The sequence below is a fragment of the Rhinoderma darwinii genome, chromosome 3, assembly GCF_050947455.1.
Source record: "Rhinoderma darwinii isolate aRhiDar2 chromosome 3, aRhiDar2.hap1, whole genome shotgun sequence".
Taxonomy (NCBI): Eukaryota; Metazoa; Chordata; class Amphibia; order Anura; family Rhinodermatidae; genus Rhinoderma; species Rhinoderma darwinii.
In genome coordinates, this window is record NC_134689.1 from 159,050,685 (window position 1) to 159,073,856 (window position 23,172).

Here is a 23,172-nt window from a genome sequence, read left to right on the forward strand (position 1 = left end):
GAGCCATCATGGCTGATGATGTAATTCACCTAGTATTACATGCACATAGGTCCTATTCAGTAATATCACTTATAATGGTTGACACTTTGACGAGCGACTCGTCATTTTCCATATCCAAGGGAGTTGTTTAAAACCAATAATAGATGACATAGTAGAAGTGATATCTATGTGGTGTCTCATGAACACCAAACTGAAAAAAAGTAACAGCAGAATTTTGTATTTAAAGTGGCAATGTATTTTTACATCTATAAAATAATTTTCTTGTTTTTATCCTAATGCAATTACAATTACTTCCCTCTTGTTTACAGAAATTGAAGAAGGATCCTTACACTGCCACTATGGTTAACTTTTCCAAAGTCACAAATTTTTTGGTTGACACCATACGAGGCCACGATCCTTCAACCGACCGGAGGCCACCTCAGGAAATTGCTGAATTTCTTGGTGATGCAATCCCGGATTTAAAAATAAATCAGCAAGAAGAATCCGGCTTTGAAGTTATAACTCGTGTAAGTATCGATGTGTTTAATTTTGTTTTTGCCGTAGTCCAGAGAATCCAGGAAGATGATTGTAATTCTGCCCTGGGACATAAGCATGTTCACTTTCAAGAGCTGAGCATGATCTATCAGGACAATGAACTGTCTGAAAACATTCTTCATATCTGATTTTGAGTTATTTAGCCCAGTCTAATGCCAGGAGGCTTTACTGAGTATTGACAGTCAATTTATCTTTAGCTACTTTGGCAATAAAACCGTCTGACTTTGGTATGTCTTGTCACGCTTGTTACTTTTTTTTTAACCAACTACAAGTATCAGATATATAACTTGAGACAAATGTGTTATATTTTTTTACTTTTAGGATTTATTTATTTTCTACGATGCAGAGTGGAACATAATATATTTATAACAGAAATCTGTAAGCCAGAGGAAAAACACTTAGTGAATTATTTTCCTTCATATGTGCCTCTTCTACACTGTATTTAGTATGCTGGTGAGCTTATTTATACAGAAAGTAACTTCTTTATCAACAATTCTAGCTTTTTCTCAATTAACGAAATGGCTGGTCTACATGGTAAATAATGAGACTCTTTCTTCTCAAGGCTGACTACTTTGTATTTAGTGTTGGGGATAAGGTGATTTTTTTATTTTTTTATTTTTTTTTAAGCTGTGAATACCTATTGTAAATAGTCTTATATAGCAAGAAACTGCTCCAGGTTGTCAAGTGAGATAGTATATGTCTTTAATATGTCATCTGTTGGAGGAGGCAGTAACACTCTTCATGTTGATTTATTACTTTGCTCTGCTGTAAATCAGATGTTAGTTTTCACTTTTGTTAAGCCTTATCTCCTGTGTAATCTACCATTTAATAGTATCAATAAACAGAATATACAGGCATCCTGCAAAGTGATTTTGAAGGGTCTGTATAATAGAAACATTAACTGTTATCCCTCGTTGCGCCCAGCAAATTTATTGATGTCATTTTCAGAAGTGATGGTTAAGAAGTCTAAAATGACAACAAGCGTATAGAATCAAACTACCATTTTGTATGTATTATTTAAGTATATCCTATTTGACCTCCTCTTAGGATAGCACCAAAGAGGTTAGGCATGCTCACACTCAAATTTTTGGGGTTTTGGCATGCTGTAATTTCATATATACGTGTATATTGGTTTGTATATGGACACAACATATACAAAAATTTCTGGGTACATATTGCATTCATGTAGCAGCCTATACTATTCTAGTTCCCGTTTTTAGTTTAAATCTGTTTTTATAGAATACTAGAAAAAGTACCCGGTGCTGCCCGGGTATAACTTATCTGTCTGTCTGTTTATGTGTTCATTGGATTTGTTCCAAGGGTACCGAGGGGGCAAATTCATGCCCTCGTATTTTCTTGGTTTACGAGGAAATCGCTAGTAGCCCTATATACCCCGGCAGTTACACACTGTTTATTTTAATTTTAACTTCCTAAATACCTAACAGCTAAACGGGTGGGAAATGGAGTCGTAAGACTGTGACAGAGGCTATTGATTAACAACATTGGCAGTTTTATTACCAGTTGGCCATAGACTATGGTTGGATCATAATTGAAAATCGCATCGTGCATGAAAGCCGACTCATTAGCACGCTGAACATAATGATATGCTCTATCAGCTGGCTTTCTGGCCTGGGTTCAGGCAGGAGTCTCTGCACTTCTGAGAGCCACCTGCCTGATCTGTTGATGAGAAAGCCTGGGCTGAGTTTGCTGAGGAGTTTCAGCAGCTCGAGCAGCAGTATGACGCATTTGATCATCTTGCAGTTGAGCAAGAGGAGTCTCTGCAGCTAGTAATGTAGCTTTCCTCCTTGACATCAGAAATCTGATTGGTTGCTATGGGTAGCCGCTCCCCTGTACCTTCCCATCTAGGATTATCTTCTAAAGTGCACTACCTGTTACTGCCAGATAAAAAACATCTTTACTATAAAAGCGAATGTCTGTATTCGCTTTTATAGTATTGCATCGTGATCATGTGATAATGGCTGATAACCGAGAACAACAGCAAGGGACCTTTACGAAAAACTTCCTAAACACCAGATGTGCCTATATGCTAAATATGGTGTCAAATAGTTCAGGTGTTTAGATTCCTATAGAGGACTACAATCAGTCATTCACTATGGTGGCTGATAATGGAGAACAATAGCAAGGTTGGGACATTTACGAAAACCTTCCCGAACACCTGATGTACCTATGTGCTAAATTTGGGGTCAAATGGTTCAGGCGTTTGGATGCCTATAGAGGACAGACATTCACTTTTATAATCTAGAAGAGCAGAGTTACCCGGCGCATGGCCAAAAGACTGGACCAATCTGCACTGAATTTGGCACATAAGTAAATCAGGCACTTCTGATGGTTTAGACCGGGTTTCAGCTCTCTAGGACCTACTGTTCACGACATATTCACAGAAGCACATATAGCACCACTGTCTTCCACATCAAGGACCTTCCTCCATATCACATCAGATGACCTGTATTAGCCAATACAAGCTTGCAGGTCCTTTATTATTAGCCTCACTCACATACACACAGTTTTAGACCAAGTTTCCATAACAACCAAGCCATTTTTCTTTTCTCTACGTGTTACTCACCGTAAATCAACTGCGTCTATACTGGATTTGAGCATTCTCATAAGTTGAAACCCTTTCATACCAGTCATGCCTCCAAAAAGGAACCCTGCAATTAGACGAAAGACTCCTGTGGCAAAGCGCATGGCTGCTGCCCGAGCTGCTGAAATCTCTCAACAGAGCCATTCCTGTGGTTTCAGCATTCTCCTAAATTAAACCCCTTTCAGGCCAGTCATGCTTCCAAAAAAGAACCCTGCACTTAGACATGATTAGATATGTTGGCTTCATATCGGTAGGAAATTACGTTTTTAACCACACACACAAACCACAAACAAATGGACCAGTGTAATCTGCTATTCTATATTATGAAATTGAATGTCTGTCTGTCTACCCTATATAGGCATCCAAACGCCTGAGCCATTTAACCCCAAATTTGGCACATAGGTACATCGGGTGTCCGGGAAGGTTTTCGTAAATGTCCCAATCTTGCCATTGTTCTCTGTTATCAGCCATTATAGTGAATGTCTGTTTGTCGTCCTCTATAGGCATCCAAACACCTGAAATATTTGAACTCAAATTTGGCACACAGGTACATCGGGTGTTCAGGAAGGTTTTCTCAGGAAGATTATCAGCCATTATCACATGATCCCAATCCAACGCTGTAAAAGCGAATACAGACATTCCCTTTTATAGTAAATATGCTTTTATCTGGCAGTAGCAGGTAGTGCACTTTACAAGATAGTCCTAGATGGAAAGGTACAGGGAAGCGGTTAACCATAGCAATCAATAAGATTACCGATAGCCAGGAGGAAAGCTGCATTACTAGCTGTGTAGAGACTCCTCTTGCCCAACTGCAAGCTGATTAAAAGCGTCATATTGCTGCTCGAGCTGCTGAAACTCCTCAGCAAACTCGGGCTTTCTCAGCAACAGATCAGACAGGTGGCTCTCAGAAGGGCAGAGACTCCTGCCCGAACCCAGGCCAGAAAGCAAGCTGATTGGCCTCCTGGGCACCCTTGGAACAAATCCAATGAACACACAAACAGACAGACGACATGTTATACACGGGCAGCGCCGGGTACTTTTTCTAGTATCCAATAAAGTCTTAAGTGCAGGGTTCCTTTTTGGAGACATGACTGGTATGAAAGCGTTTCAATTCATGAGAATGCTCAAATCCAGTATAGGTACAGTTCGTTTATGTAGAGTAAAGAAAAATGGCTTGATTGTTCTGGAAACCTGGTCTAAAACTGTGTGTATGTGAGTGAGGCTAAGAATAAAGGATCTGCGAGCTTCTATTGGCTAATACGGTTCATGTGATATGGAGGAAGGTATATTTACTATACCTTCTCAATGTGCTATTTAGTATTCTATACACAGTGTATGGGAAAATAGAAATGTATAAATCTTATTGTACACTTTTTATCAGAGAGAAATGACAGAATTTGTCACTCAAGAAATCCGGGTATAATAATTTAAAAGAATCGATTTTCAACCTAGAAAAATGTATATTAAACCTAATTGTATTCTAAAGCAGTGATCCCCAACCACCGGGCTGCGGATCATTTGGTACCGGGCCGCGGTATCTGGTGTCCGCCCCAGTGGCCTCAGGTAATTTCTGGCGAAAAACTGCACCAAACTGAGGTGCAGTTTTTCACCCAGAATCTCTGCTGCGAAAAACTGCTGAGCAGGCCTCCTGGGATGACGTTTCATCCCAGAAAACCGCTGCAGCCTGCAGTGGCGGTCACATGGGATGAAACGTCATCCCAGGAGGCCGGCCCTCTAACGTCATCCAGGCCGGCCTACTGGGATGATGTTTCATCCCATGTGACCGCCGCTGGTTCCAGTTCAAACTGCATTCTGCATCCGAGTCAGTCATAGCACAGACCGGAGAATGATCCTCCACCAGTTGTGGGAATGGGGATAGGTAAGTAATTATGTTATTATTTTTTATTAGGCATACATGGGGGCATTATACTGGGTATGGGATGGGGTGCTGATATGGTGTCAGCTATGGGAGCATTTTACTGTATGGGGCAGCTAAGGAGGCCTTCTACTTTATGGGGGGCGTTCTACTGTGGGGGCAGTTATGGGAAGCATTATACTGTGGGAGCAGCTATTGGAGCATTCTACTGTGGGGACAGCTATGGGGAGCATTCTACTGTGGGGGCAGCTATGGGGAGCATTCTACTGTGAGGGGGGCAGCTATGTCTGGCATTCTACTGTGTGGGGGCAGCTATGGGGAGCATTATACTATGGGGGCATTGTACTGTGTGGGGGAAGCTATGTGGAGCATAACACTGTGTGGGGGCAGCTATGGGAGCATAATACTGTATGGGGCAGCTATGGGGAGCATTATACTATGGGGAGCATTATACTATGGGGGCACTATACTGTGAGGGGGCAGCTATGGGGAGCATAATGCTGTGTGGGGGCAGCTATGAAGAGCATAATACTGTGTGGGGGCAGCTATGGGGAGCATTATACTGTGTGGGGGAAGCTATGGGGGCATTATAACGTGGAGTCAGTTATAGGGGCATTATACTGTGGGGCGTCCATGGGGATTGTTGGGCAAGGCGACTTGGCATAGGCGCGGGCAGGGGTCTGGTAGTGTTGGGGAGGGGTAGGGGACCCAAGCTGAATTCTTGCATCATGGCCCATGAGCCTTTAGCTACGCTCCTGCTATTTGTTGTGGATTTTACCTCCCATTGATTTCAATGGGGAAAACCCACAACAAATAAGCAGCGTTTCCGCAAATACAATGGACTTGCTGCGGAATAAAATTCTGCACCGCAGGTCAATTTCTGAGCGTTTTTTCTGCTCCGTATTTACGCAGTGTGGGGATGAGACTTGTTTTATCTCATCCACTTTGCTGCTACTGTAGTACAGTAGTAGATTTTCTGCAGCATAATACAGGTATTATAATACAGGTATACGCAGTATTTACGCAATGTAAACCCCCGCCCCGCCGGTCCCTGGAGAAATTTTCTTGCATCAAACTGGTCCTCGGTGCAAAAAACGTTGGGGACCACTGTTCTAAAGAATTAAAACCGGTTTCTATATAGAGATAATACATTTAGAATTATCTTTGGTAACCTTTATGCAGAGGCGTAGCTAGGTTCTCCAGCACCCGGGGCAAAGATTCAGCTTGCCCCCCCCCCCAACCTCTTTCCCGACATCTCCTTCCCTCTCGCCGTGTTTGTTTTCTCTACCAATCGACGTTTCATTTATTTTTATGTAACGCGAGCATAAAAACATTTGTACATTTTACAAGCAATATGGTTCTATACACAACACCAGAATAGTGCTCAGTACATATATACAGCACCAGCACAAATACAGCTCAATTTAGTGCAACCCCTGCCGTATAGGTATGTACGGCGTAAAACTACAGCTCCCAGCATGGCCCAAACAATGATAAGGATATGCTGGGAGATGCCGTTTCACAAAAAATAAATCTTATCATAATCACACCACCCATCATCTCGCTGCAGATCATACAGTGACTACATTACTGATTAGAGGCAGAATAAACATTTACATTAAGTGACTCACCAGTGACGTCTCAGATTCTAGTTCTTTTTCTCCCTCCGGTCCAGACCTCTATGGTGGCTTCTCCCGGTCACAGCCCATTTCTGCAGTTTTCCGCTCACATGTCTTCAGCTTCTCACTTTTCCAACATTTCTGCACCTATAAATAAATATAAAGTTCTCATTATACCACACACACTACACCCCTAAATATAATAGCGCCATACACTGCACCTCTAATTATAATAGCACCATACACTGTGTCACACACACACACACACACACACACACACACACACACACACACACACACACACACTGTGCCCCCTGTAGATAGTGCCTGCCACAGAGCCCCCTGTAGATAGTGCCTGCCATAGAGCCCCTGTAGATAGTGCCCCCATACAGACCACCCCTGTATAGTGTCCCACAAATAACTCCCCCTATAGTCCTCTACAGATAGCCCACGCCTGTATATAGCCCCCTGTAGATATAGCCCACCCCTGTATATAGTACTCTACAGATAGCCCAACCATGTATGTAGCCCCCTGTAGATCTAGCCCACCCCTGTATATAGTGCTCCACATATAGTCCACCCCTGTATATAGTGTTTCACAGATAGCCCACCCCTGTATATAGCCCCCCTTGTACATATAGTCCACCCCTGTATAGCGCTCCACTAGATAGTCCACCCCTGTATATAGTGCTCCACAGATAGCCCACCCCTGTATATACTATATACAAGGGTAGGCTATCTGTGGAGCACTATATACAGGGGTGGACTATATGTTCAAGGGGGCTATATACAGGGGTGGGCTTTCTGTGGAGCACTATAGGGGGAGCTATTTGTGGGATACTATATACAGGGGTGGGCTATATCTACAGGGGTGGGCTATATCTACAGGGGTGGGCTATATCTACAGGGGTGGGCTATATCTACAGGGGGACTATATACAGGGGTGGGCTATATCTACAGGGGTGGGCTATATCTACAGGGGTGGGCTATATCTACAGGGGTGGGCTATACAGGGGTGGGCTATAGCTACAGGGGTGGGCTATATACTATATAGCCCCCCCCTGTAGCTATAGCCCACCCCTGTATATGGTGCTCCATAGATAGCCCACCCAGTATATAGTCCCCCTGTATATAGCCCACCCCCTGTAGATATAGTCCACCTGTATATAGCCCACCCCCTGTAGATATAGTCCACCTGTATATAGCCCACCCCTGTAGATATAGTCCCCCTGTATATAGCCCACCCCCAGTAGATATAGTCCCCCTGTATATAGCCCCCCCTGTAGATATAGTCCACCTGTATATAGCCCACCCCCTGTAGCTATAGTCCCCCTGTATATAGCCCCCCCCTGTAGATATAGTCCACCTGTATATAGCCCACCCCCTGTAGATATAGTCCCCCTGTATATAGCCCCCCTGTAGATATAGTCCACCTGTATATAGCCCACCCCCTGTAGATATAGTCCCCCTGTATATAGCCCCCCCCTGTAGATATAGTCCACCTGTATATAGCCCATCCCCTGTAGATATAGTCCCCCTGTAGATATAGGCCACCTGTATATAGCCCACCCCCTGTAGATATAGTCCCCCAGTATATAGCCCCCCCCTGTAGATATAGTCCACCTGTATATAGCCCACCCCCTGTAGATATAGTCCCCCTGTATATAGCCCCCCCTGTAGATATAGTCCACCTGTATATAGCCCACCCCCTGTAGATATAGTCCCCCTGTATATAGCCCCCCCTGTAGATATAGTCCACCTGTATATAGCCCACCCCCTGTAGATATAGTCCCCCTGTAGATATAGTCCCCCTGTATATAGCCCCCCCTGTAGATATAGTCCTCCTGTATATAGCCCACCCCCTGTAGATATAGTCCCCCTGTATATAGCCCCCCCCTGTATAGTACACCTGTATATAGCCCACCCCCTGTAGATATAGTCCACCTGTATATAGCCCACCCCCTGTAGATATAGTCCCCCTGTATATAGCCCCCCCCTGTAGATATAGTCCACCTGTATATAGCCCACCCCCTGTAGATATAGCCCCCCCTGTATATAGCCCCCCCTGTAGATATAGTCCACCTGTATATAGCCCACCCCCTGTAGATATAGTCCCCCTGTAGATATAGTCCCCCTGTATATAGCCCCCCTGTAGATATAGTCCACCTGTATATAGCCCACCCCCTGTAGATATAGTCCCCCTGTATATAGCCCCCCCTGTAGATATAGTCCACCTGTATATAGCCCACCCCCTGTAGATATAGTCCACCTGTATATAGCCCACCCCCTGTAGATATAGTCCCCCTGTATATAGCCCCCCCCTGTAGATATAGTCCACCTGTATATAGCCCACCCCCTGTAGATATAGTCCCCCTGTATATAGCCCCCCCTGTAGATATAGTCCACCTGTATATAGCCCACCCCCTGTAGATATAGTCCCCCTGCATATAGCCCCCCCTGTAGATATAGTCCCCCTGTATATAGCCCACCCCCTGTAGATATAGTCCCCCTGTATATAGCCCCCCCCCTGTAGATATAGTCCACCTGTATATAGCCCACCCCCTGTAGATATAGTCCCCCTGTAGATATAGTCCACCTGTATATAGCCCACCCCCTGTAGATATAGTCCCCCTGTAGATATAGTCCACCTGTATATAGCCCACCCCCTGTAGATATAGTCCCCCTGTATCCCCCCCCCCCCGCAGATACAGCGACACACGTCTATTACAATTTAAAATAAAAATAAAAATATTCTAACTCGCCTTATTCCCGCTCCCACGCCGTCCGGCAGCCATGGAGACCTGCTCTTTTCTGCGCAGGTTTCCAGGGGGTTGAACACGGCGTATATGAAAGGCTGGGCAGGATGACTTTCCCTGCCAGTCAGTCAGCGCCTTTCATCGACGGAAGCGTCACTGGTACAAAAGGTACCAGTCGCTTCATTCGTGGAGAGGCGCTGAATGGCCGGGCACGGAACGTGCCCGGTCATTCATTGCTTCTAATTGTACCTGTGTCCTTGCGACACAGGTACAATTATAGTGCAGGAGGAGGGGGCGCTGGTGCCCCCCTCTGAACTGCGCCCGGGGCACGTGCCCCGCCTGCCCCCCCTAGCTACGCCCCTGCTTTATGGCACCGCTACATTGCCACCTTAAAAGTTTTGACTAATATATTGCCTACCATTCCCCTTTTATCGTAGATCTGTGCATCATATCAAACAAAAGGAAGCAATTAACTTTATCAGCAGTGACTGACGAGCTGCTGTCTATCTGCATACACAGCGGACAGCTGTCAATCACTGGTGAGGGAGGCGGGGGAAGCGCACCCCTCATAAATACACCAGACTCTTAACTAGGAGTTCGCTGTATTCTTTGATCGCTCATATTAGAGGAAACGGCACAAATATTTTTTGGTGCCAATTGTCTAAATGGAGGAGGAGTGCCCCTATAATATGCATCCCTTACATAGGGCTGCAGTATATTTAAGTTAAAGATCCGCTTTAATTTTGCTTATTTCTCGTTTCCAGGATTTTCTGGGAATCAAAAATATCTTTCCTTTTTTTGCAGTATATTTGATATAGTTGTTGTGTCTTGTTGATTTATTTGTTTATTTTGGTTTAGATTGATGTTGGTACCCGGCCAGAAGTTCACAGGAGAGATCCCGTTTCAACAGATGAATGGGAGAGCAATACGGATTCGGAAGGAAGAATTCGTAATGTAGACCACTTAAAGCACACGATATTCAAAGGGGTAAAACAATTCAACTTAAGTCTGTATTATGAAATTATTTCTTTTCTTTTCTCTTAAAACAGCTCTGTCTCTAACCCAATGCTACCCTATTTGAGAGCACCATACGATAGAGGGGAGATTATAGTTCTCTATGATTTGATTCAGTGTTTTCTTATATAGAGTTGTGTGAATGCTGCCAGGAATGTAAGGTCTGTGCACATCTATTGGCCACAATTTTGCGGTAGCCCGCTTTATGGGAGTCTGCTTGACTTTCCTGTACAGGTGGGTAAAAGGACACTCTTGGCTTCCATCACCTGAATAAGGCCTTATGGCTACGTTTTTTGTGAGAGTCAGGAGCTTTCCTGTCTCATATGACAAACGTGTTAACGTAACGAGAGGTGAACAGTGCCCAAGTCCTGCTTGCCCTGCCCACACAAATTAATTGACCAATTTTCCTGTATGAATTCCTCAGTGTATACAATTATTAATCACTTTGTGTGGAGAACTCACATGCTTTTTTCTGGCAGCATTTAAATAATAATTATTATTATTTGTAATTTTTTTTTAAAGCCCAGAAAATACCAAAGTGTTTGTCGTTTGAGGGAACATACTAGCTAATAAAGTCCTGTTATACGCAGCATGCACATTGATTAGGGCTGGCTATGTAGCTCTTTTTCTCTCTCTCTCGATCTCAATCTATCTCGATGTCTCTCTCTCTCGAACCTTAGTGGGGTGGGGAAGAGTGGCAAGTGAAATGTGAGCTAGGAGGCTTGAAGACAAAGTGAGTAACATGGCCGACTATAACAACTTTTTGTTAGTGAATTAGGATAAGGAGAGGTAGGCAGCACAGATGTTTGAGATTTGAAGGGAAAGGCCATGAGGTACTTCATAAGAGCGCTGTGAAGTTTTCATTTTTCACTGGAGGGATGTTTCAAATCTCAATGCTAAGATTCTTTCCAGTTGATCTAGCGAGTTTGACTATATTCTTATGTAACTAGTTTATTCTCCAATAGACTCCTGTCTTTTTTCTCGACATGCCGACAGCTGACTTGTGACTGCGGAGCAGCAGGGAACGTGATTGGTCAAAGTCCTTACTAAACAATGCTACAAGATCTATCCCATAGACTTGTTCAAAGTTTGAGAAATGCCTTAAGGGGGTTTTACACTGGCTGATTATCGTGCAGACGAGCCTTCGTATAACGCTCGTTGCCGATAATTGTCCTGTGTAAACAGGGCAGCAATCGGCAGACAAACGAGCAAACGCTCGATCATCTTCTGATCGTATCGTTTTAAGAAAGAGAAATATTATAGTTGTCGGCAGCGCTTCTCCCTGTGTAAACAGGGAGATGCACTGCTGACATGATGATGGATGGGGACGAGTGATCGGAGTAACAACCGCTCGTCCCCATCCATAGCTCCGTGTGACAGGAGAAAACGAGCGTCGATCAACGATGTCTCGTTGATCGGCGTTCGATGCACCGGCCAATTGTCGGCCGGTGTAAAAGGCCCTTTAGACTTCAATCACACTTTGTGAAATACCCTCATACAATCTGTGACTACTTGCATGAATCCAAGCGAATACATATAGTAGATTTGAAGGTAGAAAAGGATTTCCTATGAACGCCAATTTACTTCTTATATGGATAAACAAACTAGCTGCTTATAAAATGTGAGGTTAAATAACAGCCAGACCTCACATGAACTATATAGAAACATTTTGAGGTGATGGTCCTTTTTAATGGATAATGCATCTTGAATTGTACAAGGATAGGATATGTTGTAAGAATCAGGACTACTTTCTGGCCCTTATATTATCTTTGGTGAGCCTCCAGAATCGCTTAAAGGGGTTTTCCCATGAGGATATTTCCTAAATATCAGATAGATGAGGGTCCAACCTCTGGGACCCGCACCTATCTCCAGAACGGGGCCCCCTAACCTCCGTTCTGCCGCTCTGTTGTGGCTGAATGAGGTAAATTCTGACCATAAAAAGGGTTATATGGTCATGAGGTACGAAAACAGCGTAGCTCGCTGAGCTACGCTGTTTACGGAAGTTCCATAGAACGGAATGGTAGTTAAGGAAACCGCGTAGCTCGAATGCTGCGCTGCTTCTGTAACTGCCTTTCACTCCTATCAGAGTTACGGAAACTCCCGACCATATAACTAGGAAGTGGCTGGGAGGCAGCGAGATCGGACAAAGCTAGAACGGGGTTATGAGGACCCCTTTCTGGAGATAGGTGTGGGTCCCAGAGGTGGGACCTGCGTCTATCTGAAATTTTTACACTGTGCAGTTATCGGGCAAACGTGCGTTCCCGATAATTGCCCTGTGTAAACAGGGTAACGATCAGCAGATGAACGAGCAAATGCTTGTTAATCAGCTGAACGTATCGTTTTACCCTTACAGGCTGGATCTGATAATGAAGTAGGTAAGCTCATGGAATAAATTGATGGTGTTATCATTCCCCCTGTCAAAGAGGCCTATCCCTACATAGTCTGATATGGTTTAGACCGTGTTAGAATGTGTGGGGACACAATCCCAACTGGTGGGGCCACCTAGTTGTCAATTTATTCATACATCTCTGGGAGAAATAAAACGGCACAAACGCAGAGTTCTAAGAAAATAGCTTCCAGTATTTTTATATTATGGGGAATACAAGTATTTAGTAAAACAGACATGTCAGGAGAGGTGACCAGTCCTCTTTAAATTTCCTTTAAAACTATTTTATGTTACCTTATTGGCCCATAGGCAGAGTACAGGCTGCTGAGCAGAATTCTGCAAGCACATGAATAATAGGAATACAATATAAATTTAAAGTGTAACTCTGACTTTCAATATCAGTTTGTTTTTAGGCCAAACATTATTTAGCGATTAAAGGGATAATCCCAGAATTGAAAATTATCACCTAGCCACAGGATGGGTGATAATTGTCAGATCACTGGGGGCCCCACTTCTGGGACCCCCACCGACCACGAGTACAAGGGTCCGGAACCCTTTGTTCTTCATCATTGCACGACTGCAGTGATGAGGACATTGAATGCAATGGAGGTCGAGCCAGCACACTCCCGTTCCATTTAAATTCTATGGGAATGGCGGAAAAAGCAGAGTACAGCACTCTGCTGTTTCCATCAGTCTCATAGACGTCCAATCGCATGCACGACCCCTGCTCTATTCAAGCCCCTCCTCACTGCGGTGTATGCAGTGATAAGGAAAGGGTAGTTTGGAAACATTGGGGCCCTAGCATCTGACAATTATCCCCTATCCTGTGGGTAGGTGCTTATTGTTGATTTGGTACCACCACATTAATTTCATAATATATGTATGAGGGTTAGAACACTGTTTTTCTTTTAGACTGGATTCACACACAAAAAAAATCTATGCAATCTTCGGTACAACTTTGATGCAGTTTTTATTAGAAATAGCCAAGAGTGGATCCAAAAGATAGGATAAGTATAAAGGACATATACCTCGCTCCTGTTTTTTTGTATCCACTTCTATGTTTGCTTCAAAAAATGGCAACAAAAGTTGCATGCGTTAATCCAACGTAACAGAGCTCCACGTCTCCTGCTTCCATTCACAGTCCCAACTGAAGATATTCTATTTTTAATTTGGTTTAGCACATATAGGAGTTGCTCAGTGTTCAGTTTTTTTAAATAATTACGTTTGTTGTTGTAAATGCTAGATGTAATGTATCTATCCTAGTAAGGCCCCAGTCGCATACTGTTTTCTCCCTACGTTTAACGCATACGCTGGGGAAAGCTCCTGACATATATATTTTATATGGACTGTGACTGATGCCCAACGGTGGTATCTATCCATTTAACATTTAAGTCATGAAAAGCTCATGACGTATACATTTCACAGATTGCTGTGACAAATCCCACACAGTGGCATACATCAACCATAGGCTCCCATGTTAAAGAAAGAAAAAAAAAAGTGTTTTTTGCGGATCCCATTGTATGGCATATCGTAGTCTTCTACGTTATTCCATGTCTCAAGGAAAAAATGTATACCGACATATACCAGTTAGATGGAGACCAATAGGTAACGCTTTTGACCTTCCTCAGGCTTTTGGAGACCTATAGACACCTTTTGGTGTGTATCCTGGGAGCTTTCCTGGCAAACATACTAAACGCACATCACAATAGTGATGAGAACAGGACGTAAGCCAACTCACAATATTTATATGGTCAGGAAGGAATTTGTCACCAAAATAGCCAGTAGATTGCTAGGGTTTTATTTTTTCTTTCCTGTGGGTATGTACAGTCATTGGGTTTAGGTATATGGGTTGTTTTATTTTATATGAATGGAAACTTTTATATACACTGAAATATGTGGTGTGCTATGTGAATTACAGAACTACATTGCCTGCCACTTGTCTCCGATTAAATCAAGACTTTTTCTGTAAGTCTGTTTTAACTCTCCATGTTTATTTCTCTGATCCTTTGGTTCTTGTCAACCCTTTTTCTTTCTACTGCTCAGTACATTGCTTGTTGCTGGAGCTAGTTGCCTTTGTATTTGATCAGCACAAAACTTTTGTATTTGATAATAACGTAATCTTAATAACTTGAGTTGGTAAATATGTTTCCCCAAAAACCCATTTGGTCTGTTTTACAAATACAGAATTATGTGCTTTCATTCCATCCAAAATGTCAATCATAAGCTGTTAGAATTCTGTCCTCATTGACCTCCATTTATCACAAAGCAGTCCTTGTAATCTCTTTACAACATGAGCACACTCTGACGTTCTCTGCAGCCTTTGCATCCAAGGCAGCGGTAATCTGTCAGAAATGCTCTATACATCAACTCTTACTTAAAGGAAACAATCATAAAATTCTGAAATGTTGGCCCTACTTACTAATGTATGGATTTTATAACTGATTTTATAGGAGACTGGTAGTGGTATTAATTCAGCACTGATTATTTACCAACGTCATTTGTATATTTTGGAGAATGAAGTCTTCACATGAAATAAATTTGTACCCTGCAGGGACTCTCCCATGCTTTGAGAAAGGAAGCTTGGAAATACTTGCTGGGTTATTTTCCTTGGGACAGCACTAGAGAAGAACGAGCTCAGTTACAAAGAAGAAAAGCGTAAGTTTACATTTACTGGGGGATCTTTACCATTGTAAATATGCATTACAGAGTCTTTTTAGCTCCCAAAAATTATGTCACTTCACCTTTTATTCTCCCACCCAATCTTACATCGGACAAGGAGAGACTCCGGTAGCATACGTGGCGGTATAGTATCCAAGGCAACCGTACAAGGCTTGATGAGTTTTGTGCACGAATTCTATTCAAATGAATAAAATCCGTGCACGCGGTTCCTCAGGCGTCATACGGTTGCCTTGGCAGCTGTATTGCTCAGCGTGCTACCTGCCTTTTTCTGCAAAAAAAAAAAAAGGTAAAGTGAGACTTTAATTTGTTACCCAAGCTGTTATCTAAACAGATGGACTTTGAGTAGTTGTCCACAGTTCAATTTTACATATTTCTGTTAGGTCATCCAAAACATTACCATTTTTCTTTTGAATTCATTTAAAAAAAAAAAAATAGAAGATAGGCTGTAAAGACCAACATTATGTAATCCAGATACAGGAGATCTACAACATAGTCTGAAGATGGGCAGAATGTACACGGGGATATTTTTCTCTCTGTCCTACCATTGGTTACTGCACAAGGCTGGTCATAGATGATGTCTGAAGAGAAGTAGGCCATGTCCTACTCTTCTTTTCTTTTTTTTTTTTTTAATTTATACATATTTTCAGACTTCACAAAAAGAACATTTACAAAACAAAAGACAATAGCTTTACTATTTTTTTTCTTCCTTTCCCCTTCCTTGCAAATTTTTGTTTTCTATATAAACAACAACATCTCTAGGTTATACCATCTTGTCCTACAAAGATAAACATATACAATACTATCAGCAAAAAAATAAAAATAAATACAAATTTTTATTTTTAGTTTTATACTACTTCTCCCTCCCCAGATGGGTCACTCGGTCAGACCCCTATATCATAACTTTTTAACAGTTCAGCTCGATATTCATTCGAACTACAGAAACAAATCCACTTTGCTCATATGTCCTACTCTTCTTTCATCTTCACTTGCAGAACCCATGTGCACAGGGCTCTATTTCTAAATCTGTGATTACTCTGAGAATCCATCTCCAAAACGGTCCAAATCCGAGGTTTTGTTAATGAAGCCTTCAGATATATTTTGCTGTAATGGAGGAATGCAAATGTTGTCCTTTTTTCTGTTTGAGTCTGTGACCTGTCTTTAACGTGTGCACTGAGTAATGTAATTTTGGTGCAGTGTAGCGTAATGTATTGCAGAATGTCACGGTGAGGTGGGGAGCGCTTCTGTGTCACCGTTCTGTTTACCTTGCGCTCCGTTACCCTGCTTGATGTACATACGTACTGCATTTGTTTTTGCAAGACTCTTTCTGCTCGGTTTGTTTGCTTCAGGGCGGTAAGCTGCCTTCTTGCTTACTGTGTTGCTCACTCTCCATTACTCCCATCTCTTCTGCTTCTCACATCTGATTAAGCAGCCTTTACTGACTTGAAAAGACTGCGATTCTTCTCTAAATATGTTTTTCTTACATAACATGATAGGAACTAGCTTGAGATTACCACTAGTGGTGCTTATGAAATGATGGCTATTGTAAATACGCACCAGGCAAATGCAAGACTTTTCAATACTTTACTGTAATTTTTACGCACATAAATAGTTTTATTGGAGTGTGATGGCTAAGAATAGAAAATGACATATGAGCAGCCTATTTTCTCTTCTACTCCTGCTCCGCCTGTTTATGTACCAGACTTCCGAGATACCATTCAAATATAAAAAGTTGTTTTGTAACAAGGGAGCAAATGGTTTGAAAGCGTTCCTGAAATGACCCTAGTCATAGGAATGTTAAATTATTAACACTTTCAGCGAAGCACTTTACCACCCTGCACCATAAGGGTCAATGCACACGATGCGTGTTAGGTGTGGTAATACAGTACCAGCATAGTCCATCAGATTCCAGGAAATCTCATGTACACGCCGCTGTATTTTTCCGCACATAAATAGATTTGCGGTGTGGATTTAATATTTCCGCAGCATGTCAATTTATCTTGCATTTCCACTTGCGAATTGTACCTGCTGTGGTAAAACGCATCAAAATGTAGGAACCGCTCCGAGAAACGCATTGAAAAATGCACGATTAGGTGCAGTTTTTACCTCCGAATTTCCTGCGTAATGCTGCAGTTTGGTGCGTATTTCCCCGCAGCAAAATACGCAACGTGTGCATGTAACCTAAGGATACTAAAGATAACTGATGTGATACAACGCTAACTCTGGCCATAATTGACAATGGTCCTATGCAATGCCTGGTTGCAGTGGTTCCATGAAAACTCTAATGATGGCATATAGACATCAGGTGCGAGTATATGGATTGAGATTCTCAGAGCATTTGTGCTCTACATCCCCTTTGTGTCTTTGCTTTATATTGATAGGTGTGTTCTGTGACCCAGCTGATAAATTTATTGGTTAAATATTTATGGTTCTATTAGGGGTGTATAATATTTACAATTAAAAATTTATATTTTGCACTTGAGTCTATGTAGTATTTGGTATATAACATATTTTATTTTTATTACACTAGCATTTTTATCCCTATATTGAGTATCATATGAAATTATTATTGCTCAATATACCATAGTATGTTATATACTATACCATAATATATATATATATATATATATATATATATATATATATATAGGTGTTTGCCTCCCCTTGATTGTGTTATATATCTCAAACAGAGGTAGGTAGAACATGTATCCAAGCACTTTAAGTTGCTGTAACAGCAGTAGAACAGGTAGGACTAGGGGATCATTGTATCCTGATTTGTGTAAACACTGTTTTGGAAAATGGTGTATTTTAGCATATGATGCAAAATTATTGTAAAATGTCTAAGATGATGTACAGTATGACTTATTAGAATCTAGGAATAGCTAGTATCTAAAGTTTTAGTTTGTTTTTTTTTTATCTGAAAGCTGAAAGTCCATTTTCATCAGCTGCACTGTAAACGGAAGCTTAGCTTTTTCTTTAGACGGAAGGTAAAACAAGATTATTTTCATGTGGGTTTGGATCCTGTATCCTCTTTGTTAGTCAACTGACTGAAATCTGTGAATTCGATGCTTTGCAGCACCTCTCTGATGCTTGACAAACATGGCAGCTCAACAAATCTTTCCCATTATCCTGAAAAGGTTGAAATATGCTGGCACTCTGGCATTCCATGTGACATTGGTAGGCAGTGTAATCCTAAGAAGCAAAAGCATGGCAGAATAAATGCTTAGAATTTTTTTTTATAAGGTGGGGATTTTGTCCTGTAAAAAGTTTAGAACTTCACAGGGTTTTACAGATCAAAATGTTCATAAATTATATAAATGTTTACACAAAGTATGGCAAGTTCTCAGCCACCCATGGGAATAAAAACAATGATATGAATAAAAAGGATGGGTTGCTTCCAATTATTCACAATGATTTTAATTAATTGATTGTCATTATGTACTATTGGTACAATGCCATGAAGTCCAGTCGGGGCTGGGCAATTACCTTGAGCACTCTCAACAACCACTAATTCAACCCTTTATTGGTACATTGTAGATTTTCTTGCAGAAAGTGCCCCTGCCCTATTACGGACACACGCTTAAGCGTGCCTGTCTTAATTATTTCTGCATAAGTACATATAAATTTATGAAACTTCTAGACAGCCCCCCCCCCCCCCCCCGGGCACTCTTTACAACTCCAATGCAAAATACCCTGAAGGTTTGGCAAAGTTGACTGTTGCTTTTCCGCTCTGAGAATTTCTCCTGGTCGCTACTTTGGTATAACCCGCTCCTACCAGAGATACGACGACTTCCTGACTGCAGTAGATGGGTGGCCTTAGGTATATTAACTTTAGGTGATGTGGTGGTGGAGGATAAAGTGGCTACCTTTGCACAACTTTGGGTCAAACACCAGATCACAACTCCTCTCTGTTTTCGTTACTTCCTGCTTAATCATGACCTTTCTGGGACCGTGCCATCTTTTCGTCGGTACCGGAAGCCTTTTAGGCCCAGCCCCCAGGCGGGGCCTAGGAGGCTTCCGTACTAGGCAGACCAGGAGGCCAGTGTTAGGCCTCCGGTTGCCATTGCAGCCATCGGGATCCCGGCGATCTCGTCGCTGGGGTGAAGATTGGCTACAAACACCTTAAAGGGGTTTTCCGGGGGTCAAAAATCGCATTGCAATCATATATTTATGTGAAGCTAAGTAACTTACTAATATACTTTAATAAAAAATGTTGTGCTGAATGGTGCAGTTCAAACCTCATGAATGATTCAGGCAGTGCTGGAGCTTTCTAAGAGTGATGACGCTCTGACACGGCCCCACGTGACTGAGCTGTTGCTTCATGTGGTGTTTGTGAACATGACCACAAGGGGCTGTCACATTGCCTATTGCTTGAGTCTCCAGCAGAGCATCAGCTAGCGCTTTGCTCGGGACTCCAGCACTGCTCCCGACGTCCATATTTGGTCAATTCAGGAGTTTGCTATCGCTGGAGTTCCCGAGCAGAGCATCAGCTGTTGCTCTGCCTGGGGACTCCGGCACCTCTGCAGAGGTCACTGTCCATATATGGACAGTGACGTCGGCAGATCAGTACTGGAGTCCCGGAGCAGAGCATCAGTACTACTCTGCCGACGTCATTGTCCATATATGGACAGTGACAATGACATGGGCGGAAGTTGTGAAGTCCCCAGGCAGAGCATCAGCTGATGCTCTGCTCGGGTACTCCCGCGATAGCAAACCCCTAAATTGACCAAATATGGACGTCGGGAGCAGTGCTGGAGTCCTGAGCAAAGCGTTAACTGATGCTCTGCTCGGGACTCAAGTAATAGGCAATGTGACAGCCCCTTGCGGTCATGTTCACGAATAGCACATGAAGCAAGAGCTCAGTCACGTGGGGCCGTGTCGGAGCGTCATCACTTTTAGTAAAGCTCCAGCACTTCCTGAATCAGTCATGAGATTTGAACTGAAGCATTTAGCACAGAATTTTTAATTAAAGTATATTCGTAAGTTACTTAGTCTCACATAAATATATTATTGCAATGCAATTTTTGATCCCCGGATAACCCCTTTAAATGCAGTGGTTGCTTTTGACCCCTGATTTAAGGGATTATTGGCGGGGATTTGAGCTAACGTCGGTCCCCGCCATTAAAGCAGAGTTTTCCTTCTGATATGTTTTTTTCCCTATGAAAATGGAATTGGATCCTAAAGAGAAGATGGATAAAAAAAAGTTCTCTTTATAATGTATTTTCCTTTTAGGTTCTGGCCTCCATTTTGATGGAAAATGCCCTCATTGTTTACCAGGCATACCTCTGTACATTTGGTAGTGGCTCTGCCTGGTACTGGAGCATAGTCCCATTCACTTGAATGGGATTGAGCTGCAGTATCCGGCATAGCCACTACTAAATGCTATCCTATACCGCTGGGTCACACTCCATCTCCCATACATGGGTAAGTGCACACTCTGGATTTACTTTTTTGCCATTTTTTAGGCAATAAATATCTACTTCTCAGTTATTATAGACCCTTTCAGAGCTAGGCACTTTGCCTGTTTTTCATACAAATCATACTATGTCAATGCACCCCATGTTGGAGTTACATTGAGTCATAGTAACTGTGCATACTATCTGTGTTTTCCAATATATACAGTGACTCAATGTACATTTTTGTGATCCATTTAAGGATTATTTTTGGATTCTCTGTCTATGTTATTTTATGTATTTTATTCTTGTTTCTTAATAAAGATATTTAGTTGTTTCATACATTGATATATATGGACTCTGTTTCTCCGGTTTATCATATATTGTTAGAGTCCTTATCTCTAATTTTTCATATGGGTGGTTGAGTGTTTTTCCCACCTCTATATGCATTTGTCCTGTGAGACTCTTGTTTAATCAATAAATGCATGGAGATGTGTCTGGTAAGCAATGAAGAAGCCACATTGCTCACCGGAGTGCCGTGCCCCCTTCAATCAGCTAATTGGTGGGGGTACTGGAATTCAGACCCCCACCAATCAGATATTGATGACCTCTGCTAAGGATAGGTCATCAATATTAAAGTCCCTTTTAAATGTATTTCAGGGGCATCTGTGAAAAATAAAGATTGTCTCATTCTCCAAGCTTCAGGATTCTGCATGAAAGAAAAAGGAACAGTCTGTCTGGACAGTCTCTAATTATATTCCAGATAACATCAGACAATTATTAGTCATTCTTGCCGATAGAATACTTACTGTTATAAATGACTAAATTATTCTTATGTTAATTAGATAGAGAAGTGAAATGTATACGTGCACAGTTTGTATATTAAAAAGGCTTCATTCTGCGGCACACTTTACTTCTAAAGTCATGTTTTTTTACATCGGCAAGTTTCGGCTTATCTGCTGCATTCAAGGAATAAAAGGACTACTCGGGCATTGCATTCACATCCTAAATGCGTCTATTCTTCATATTGTAGGTAGATGGACCTTTTCTACGTTTGACTCATTACATTATGTAGTTGTATTCAGCACTGGACAAGGTGATCAGATAGGAAACAAGAGAAAGTAATTTGAGGTAGAATAAAACCTCTAGTTTCTCCCTTAATTCCGTTAACCTCTTTTTTTTTCCTCATCATCGCTAGTGTATAACGAAGATGGGGAGTAATCTTTTTCGCTTGACATTTTTATTAGGCTTCACTTCTAAGTTGTAATTAAAGTGCCATTTCGTGGCATTCTCTATGGTTTTATTTTCAGTATCTACAAGGAGAGAACAGTGTAAACAGAATAATACATTTATTGAAGATAAATTGTATAAAGGTCTAATGTGGGATTCTTTAGTTGAGCAAAAGTCGTTTTAGAAATGTTATTATTAGATATAGTTGGCGGTGGCATTTCTGCAATAATTATTTTAATTGGTGTCTCTACAAATTCTTTGTTTTCTTTTCAGAGACGAATATTTTCGAATGAAATTGCAGTGGAAATCCGTTAGCGAAGAGCAAGAAAATCGTAATTCAAGGCTCAGAGATTACAGAAGTTTAATAGGTATTTTCTAACATGTGCATTTCCCAAAAATAGTGTCAAAAAAACAATTGGTATGTCCACTTTTTGCCATCCGTTTATATGTAAAGCTGAGTAACTTTGAAAAATGAATGGCATTGCTTATTTTGCTGTGAGCCTGAGATACAGCCTATATTCTAGTCCAGAGCTGTATTGACCGTTCTGCTGATTGTCGTTGGAAAGAATTTTATTATCCAACATGTGCATAAAGGGCACGTCTCGTATTTAATTTTAGTTTCATTTATATAGATACACATTATTTCTCTTCTAAAAACGTATGTGGTTTTGTTTTTTTTAACTAGTGTAGCTATTTATTTAGTATTTTTTAAATCTTCCCTTCGGGCGGCCCTATTGGAGGCACATCCATCGATACTGTATTTCCTGTATAGACTGTGCAGCAAGGTGTGTGTGCTTTATGGCAGCTGAAATTAGTCAGTCTATTGACAGAGAAATGTCATAGATTATAACCGTCTGTAAGAAGTTTTGGAGTACAGCCCCCTATCCCAGTGACCATGGACTGACAGGGTGATATATACAAAACCTTATCTGTGTGTATAGTGTTAGCCTGTATTCACACGACCAGGCCCGAGTGTCGGCCAATAAAAACGTCCGTGTTTTTTTCGGCTGTTTTGCATCCGTTTCCGTTCCGGGCCGTGTTTCCATTTTTAACGGGCGATTTTGACCCGTTTTGCATAATTTTTTT

At 41.9% G+C, this 23,172-nt stretch overlaps 1 protein-coding gene across 2 annotated transcripts in view; it reads left to right on the forward strand.

The window, feature by feature from the left end:
• Window positions 1-23,172, forward strand: part of TBC1D15 (TBC1 domain family member 15) — a 156,951-nt gene that overhangs the window by 101,279 nt on the left and 32,500 nt on the right. For both annotated transcript variants that reach the window (XM_075856961.1, XM_075856962.1), the window contains 4 exons: window positions 309-506; window positions 10,246-10,374; window positions 15,339-15,442; window positions 22,360-22,454. In XM_075856961.1, the coding sequence (XP_075713076.1) occupies window positions 309-506; window positions 10,246-10,374; window positions 15,339-15,442; window positions 22,360-22,454 (526 nt within the window). The remainder of the gene's footprint in view (window positions 1-308; window positions 507-10,245; window positions 10,375-15,338; window positions 15,443-22,359; window positions 22,455-23,172) is intronic.